The 6414-nt window shown below is 46.7% G+C and overlaps 1 protein-coding gene across 1 annotated transcript; it reads right to left on the minus strand.

Annotated features, from left to right (window-relative positions):
- Nucleotides 1-326: 326 nt before the first annotated feature.
- LOC147440944 (uncharacterized) lies at nucleotides 327-6082 on the minus strand. Its single transcript, XM_086482737.1, has 2 exons — nucleotides 5496-6082; nucleotides 327-741 (listed from the first exon to the last, which is right to left on the minus strand). The coding sequence occupies exons 1-2, from the start codon at nucleotides 5899-5901 to the stop codon at nucleotides 707-709; spliced, it is 441 nt and encodes a 146-aa protein (XP_086338863.1). The 5' UTR covers nucleotides 5902-6082; the 3' UTR covers nucleotides 327-706.
- Nucleotides 6083-6414: the final 332 nt, after the last annotated feature.

Raw genomic sequence — 6414 nt, forward strand, 5'->3', positions numbered from 1 at the left:
AACAAATTATTTCAGTGTTGTTGTTGTTGTTGGTTGGTTGACTGAATCATATCATATTTCAGCCTGGAGCAAATGAGACGATAGCTAGTGCTACTGCCTCAATCGGCAAGAATGCCACTTTAACAACAACTACGGTGTCGTAGCTCTAGACTACGACACCGCCACCAGCAACACTATCGCCCCACCTAGCAACCCCGCCGCCAATGACGTACTTTCATTCGCCCCACGCATCTTGGGCTTCTTTGGGCGTGCGAGCTCCGGTGCCATAGACCAGTTGGGCTTCTACCTCTCTAACGAAACCCACACCTAGCTTTTTTTTTTTTTTAATACCAGAAACGCGCTGAGATTATATTAGAAAGCTCAAAAAAAAATTACATCATAGGGCTGTCGAGCCAGCCATGGGATAAAGCATAAACAGGATGTTTGACAAAACAATCACATCATAAGCTGTCGAGCCATGGGATAAAGCTAAAACAGGATGTTTGACAAAACAAAATCCTCCTGGCTACCATCAAACCTATCTATTTAACCACTAACAGCTAGACAAGCACCAACAACTACTCCATAGGAGTAGGGAGCGCATCAATCTCCTGCTGAATGAGTCTCAGAAAGTAGTTCCCTTTCTGGATCCTTGATTCCAAATGTGCTATCTCTGTGTCTTGTTGTTTCTCCCACTCCTCTCTAGTCAACACTTTGTCAATAGTGTTCAGGGGCCACTTGGTCTTCTGCAATCCTCATAGCCTGCACATTAACATCAGAAAAGAGAGATCTCAGACTAGGTGTCTAGTATGGCCCTTCAAAAAGCATACAATTCCTCTGCTTCCAAGAGATCCACAAAAACTCGACTCTAGCTTTATTCCAAACAAGTGACAGAAATCCTGCATATTCTCCTAACAATAGGTGTTTCCATGAGGGGGAAAAACCCAAGACTCTGTTTAACGGTTGGAGGACCAAAGAGTTGGCCGGACAGTTGATGAAGAGGTGGTAAATGTCTTCCACAACAAGCTGACATCTGCAACACCTCCCATCTCCCAGTTGGGCCTGACTCATCCTTTTCCCTGTCCAGATGGCCTTGTGCAGAATCAGCTAGAGAAGTATTGATTTCTTCGGTTCGATGGCTATAGACCAGATGCTGGAAAACTTGAATGCCCACTGTTTCCTAGACAAAGAGGTCTTCCACCTCTTGTTTAAAATAATGTAGAGAGGGGGGTTCAACTCTGGGAGTTCACAGATAGGGTTGCACAGTTTGAATCATCCTTGCCATGTGTACACATTGAGTTTGAGATAGGGGAGAGTGGAGAGAGTCCATTTGAGGTGTTGAGGAAATGCTGTCATTCTAGTTTTGATGAGAGTAAGCTCCCACGGTTTGGTTCTGAAGAGAAGAGATATATCTAGTTCTGACAGCCAGCCCTGGTTAGTGTGATCCCAGAGTTGATGCCAATAGATGAGCCCTCTGTTGTGAAGTTTCAAGGCTCTCTTGATGTGCTAGGTAGGGCAAGCTGGGAGTTCAAAGGAAGGCCACCAAATTGAGTCACCCGGAGAGATAGAGAAGAAGTGCTTGGAGATCTCATTCGGGCGCAAAGACCCTCTCCGTCTATTCCACACCTGCCAGATGGATCTAAGGAGGTCGAACCCGAATGCCGTCCTCACCGGATACTTACCAAAAACTACACATTGGATGGGGAGATTAGCCCAACCCTTGTGATCACTTAATTTGAACCTCTTGATGTTCTTGAACAGGAGAAGAGCCCATTCTTCATCAGGAGTTTGAAGAGCCCGCGAGAGGAGTTTCACTGCCATCTTGTCAGCTGAAACCTTAAGGTTGATGATGCCTAGACCACCCTGCTCTTTAGGCCGTGTAGATACCTCCCAGGAGACTTTAGAGGCTCTGGTGACAAAGGGGTCACCAGCCCACAGAAGGTTGCCACAAGTTTTAGCTATTTTTTCCAAGTGCATATTGGCGGGTCTCCAGCAGCCAAAGAAAAAGAGCACGTAGGCATTGAGGAAGTGGTTAATTACTAAGACTCTACTTGCGAGAGAGTGCTGGAAACCTATCCATCTATTCAACTTTGACCGAAACTGGTCGCATACCCAATCCCATCTGTCTTTTAGGGAGACTCCAAAGCCCATGGGTATCCCTAGCAGTCCGAACACCTTTCCTTCCTGAAGTCGTTTGCAACCCATGCCGATTAGCCAATTTGGGAGGGGAGACTGCATAAACACTCCTGTTTTGGAATGGTTAACTTTAGAGCCAGAAGCTAGACAGAATATCTCCAACGCAACCCAAAATTCCCTTATAGAAGGTTCGGGATCAGCCAAGATTGCATTGGTGTCATCTACAAATTGAGAGACACTGGTTCGATCTGAGTTGGGGAGATCTATGCCTTTAATCAAACCTCTCCTTATTCTGTCTTTCACTAGACAGTTGAGACTGTCCCCAGCCACTGCAAATAACAACGGAGCAATGGGGCAACCTTGCCGAACTGACCTGGATAGCTTGAAGGCGTTTGAAAGCTGGCCATTGAGGGCGACCCTCGCTCAAGAGTTACCAAACAGAGTTTTCACATAAGCGATAAGCCTTGGGCCAAACCCCATGGCTTCCATACACTGAAGGATAAAGGACCATTCCAGGCGGTCGTAAGCTTTGTCGAAATCTATCTTTATGAAGATAAAGTTCTACCCAAATTTGGCCACGTATTCAAAACCTTCCCACAGAGAAATTACTGCCTCCACTAGCTTCCTTCCTTTGAGAAAGCCTTTTTGTTTGCTGGAGATCCACTTCATTAGAATAACAATAATTTTGTTAGCAATGGCTTCTGCGTAAACTCTATAGGCCGTAGTTAGCATAGTAAGTGGCCTCCAGTTTGTTATCTCATCCTTGGATCCTCTCTTGTGGAGAAGTTTGATGATGCCTGTGTTGATCGAGCAAGGGAGAGCTTGATGGACAACAGATTCTTCCCAGATGGTTAACAAGTGGGGGCCTATAATTTCCTTGAAGGTGGAGAAGAACTCAGTTGGGAGCCCATCCAGCCCTGGAGTCTTGTTCGGCTTCAGGCTGTCAATAGCCATATAGATATCAGCTAGGGAGAGGGGGGAATCAGCCCTTTCTGCCTCTTGGGAGGAGATAACTTTGTCTCTGTGAGAGAGGACTTCGATTTGAGCATCTACTAACTCTAGTTAAAGTTCTTCCTGGGGGGAGAACATCTTGGAGAAGTGATTTCTGGCGTAGTCTAGATTTTGGCTCTCCGTGGCAATGACCACATCTGACTTGAAGAGAGAATTTTCTCCTTCACATTCTTCCTTTTGATAGACTTGAACATCTCCTTTGAAGGTCTATCCACCTTGCCTGCCCACCACTGCTTGAAGAAGAGAGAGGCATGTTTCAGGCCTATGTCCTCTTCAATCTTAATGCACGCTCTGATCTTAGAGATTTCAGCCTGAGAAGTGGGAGTCTGGGGACCCGAATCGAGAGAGGCTAGCTCACAATAGGCTTTTTCCTTGCGTTTTCTCCTGAGCTGAGAAACCTCTTTTCTAACCTTGATAAGATACTTCTACGTGAGGTTAACTGCCCTGCTCCAATCTCTAGCAGGGGACTTATTGACTTGGAAGGCTTGCGACCATATTAAAGTCACCTCCTCTTGAACCATTGGGAGTTAGAAAAGCTCCGGGTCGGTGTGGAACCATTGATTTTGAACCTTGGAAGATTTATCGTCTAACGTGATAGAGAGGGGGTAATGATCTGAAAGGCAGGAGGAATACTTGGGTTTGGCTTTGACACGAGTGAATGAGTTGATTGTTTTAAGGTCAACATAGCATCTGTCAAGTTTGGATTTCCTGGCCTTGTCACCTTTGGAGTAGTTCTGCCAAGTGTACACTCCTTCCGCGCCTACATCCCATAATCCCAAATGCACCTTTAGGGACTCCCAGGCCACTCATTCAGCTCCCTGGAGAATCGTGCCTTGGCCAAGATATCTGTCATGGTAGGATTCAACCATGTTGAAATCTCCTGCCATAATAATGGGGCCCTTGAGCCCCTTGAGCTCCAGCCACATTTTAGTACGATCAACAACAGAGCCCCTTGCATAGATGGCTACCAGCCTTGCGTTAACCGGAGCGGGAAGAGCGATCGAGCACCAGTTCTGACCAGTCTTAGCCGAGGAAGCTAAGTTACCATTGGACTCAGGGATCCCCACCACACAGCCACCCGACCCGTGATTGTGCGTACCTGTAATCCAAATGTGCTTTTTGGAGATAATGCTGAGAGCTTTTTGCAGATCAAGACACGAAGTTTTAACCTCTTGTAGAGAAAAAAACTCTTGGGGGTTGTCTCTCAGCCAGTTGGCAACCTTCTTGGCTTTGAGAGGGTCTGAGAGACCCTTGATGTTCCAAGAGAGGAGCCTCATTTTGCAACTCTCTTGTCTTTTTTCCCACCTGAGGACCTAGTGGGAGTCTGAGCAACATTAGAATGACTTATTTTATTATCCTTTGAGGTTTCCATGGGGGAGGGTTCCTGACCAGGGAGGAGAGAACCGCTTGAGGCTGGGGGAACATTCTCTTTGTTCAAATCAGGGATGGGTTGGATGTCCATAGCATTTACCTCATCCTTAGGCGGGAGGAGGAATGAGGAGCCTACCCTTGTGAAGGGGGGATGGAGTCTCCAGAGTCTTCCGAGTCCGAATCTACATAGTCTCTGAGACTAGCTAGGATGGCAAAGGGATTGCTGGAGTTCTTAGCCTGTAGGTTTCTTAGGAGGATGCACTTTGGCTTGCCCCGGGGGAGGCTTAGAGGAGGCCTCCTTGGGGATGTGAGCTGGGGTAGAAGGTGGCTTGTCACTCGAGGTATTCGATTGGGGGAGGGGAGACCCCTTTGGATGAGGTCTTGCCTGGGAAGTTTTTCACAAAATGCCCATCCTTACCACATAGGAAGCATGCCCTTGGGAGGTATTTGTATTCAATGGGCTGTTCGAAGCTTTCACCGTCATCTATGTGGATATCCATTGAGGAGGGCAGGCTTGTTGGCTCTGCAATGTCCATTTCCACCAGAACCTGAGGATGCCAGGCAGGGTTGTAAAACTCATTTCTAGGTCTGCCGACTAAGACTTTCCCTAGCTTGGAAGCTATAAGGCCCAAATGGTGATGAAGATGGAGGGGAAGGTTTGGAAACTCTACCCAGACCGGGTAGTTTCTGGACGTTGAAACCTCTGGGTTGAAGTCTTTATTCCATTTGAAGAGGCATAGGGGGGAATTCCTGATGAGCCATTGGCTTGCACTCAAGATATTGAAGGCCATCTCTGAAGTTGAACAAAAAGTGATTCTTGGGAAGACACTGAATCGACTCAACCTCTACTAACCTAGGCCACCATTGCTGCCTAATCCATTGTTTAAGGAGGTCTACTAGGGGCCTTGGGCCCACTAACAGTCCAATAAGTGCTCTGTTTTCCAAATCTTTTTCAAGTTTGCGCACTTGAGAAGCTGGAAGGATGATAGAGGGTTTACCTCGTTGAGTTTTCCTTGGGCCTTCCTCAGCATTTCCATCGCATGGGTGCTGTTGAAACGCCTGGGAGCGGTGAAGTTGGCTTCTTCCGGGTGATCCATCAAAAGGTTGCGGATGGCAGTTTGCTGGGAGAACGGGATGAACAGGTGCTCCATTCTGGAGGTGTTGGCCATTGGAAGGGGGTTGGTTGAGGAAAACTAAGTGCCTCTCCGCAATAGCTCTTTGGACTTTCTCTGCCAGCTCTCGAGGGAGATCTTTGGAGAAAATAAGGTCTCCTTCTTTGCAAGAGACGAGACTCCTACGCCTGGTCGTAATCATGTCCGAGGGAGGGCGACGAGAACTCTTGCATGAGCAGGGACATCCTGTGTGGCAGCGAAGAGTTGCTATTCCACACATTTGCGACGGCATCAGCAGGAGGTAGGAAGGTCTGGTTTCAAAAGGCGTGGGTGGCCATCCCGCTCAAAAGCAGGGACAGAAGGGTTACTCAAGCCATATCTAAGGAGGCTAAGCAGATCTTTCTTCCTTCCTGACTTGCACCCACGCCTAGCTTATTGGCTTCCCTCAAGCACACAACAATAATATATAATAATGAGACCTTCGTCAAGTTGTGGGTCGTACAACTCTTGATTAAAGAAGTGCTTATGTTCATGTCACCAGAGTCTAGTAGAAAACAAGAACCTGTACTTGTACCTGTAAAGCACTCCTGGGCTATTTTAAGTTCTTTCTTTTTTGTTGCATATCTTTATGTCCTGTAGACGACTCTATATGTTCATGCATTCGTTACCTTTATCTTTTAAGTATGTGTTTCAACTTAATATCGTTCCGTTTTCAATTTCAAAAATGTCGGTTGAGGGCAAGGGGAAAAGGAGAAATTTCGCCCCAAAATAGAGAAAATTATTGTAAATACTAAAAAAATAACCT

The sequence above is a fragment of the Adiantum capillus-veneris genome, chromosome 15 (assembly GCF_014529385.1).
Source record: "Adiantum capillus-veneris isolate H3 chromosome 15, ASM1452938v2, whole genome shotgun sequence".
Taxonomy (NCBI): Eukaryota; Viridiplantae; Streptophyta; class Polypodiopsida; order Polypodiales; family Pteridaceae; genus Adiantum; species Adiantum capillus-veneris.

What these genes read in the sequence shown, in the direction of transcription:
- LOC147440944 (XM_086482737.1), bottom strand. Translation starts at nt 5,901, where the DNA reads ATGCCGTCGCAAATGTGTGGAATAGCAACTCTTCGCTGCCACACAGGA. An exon ending in CCCAAGGAAAACTCAACGAG is followed by an intron (nt 742 to 5,495) that starts GTAAACCCTCTA and finishes GTTAATGTGCAG; the next exon opens with GCTATGAGGATTGCAGAAGA.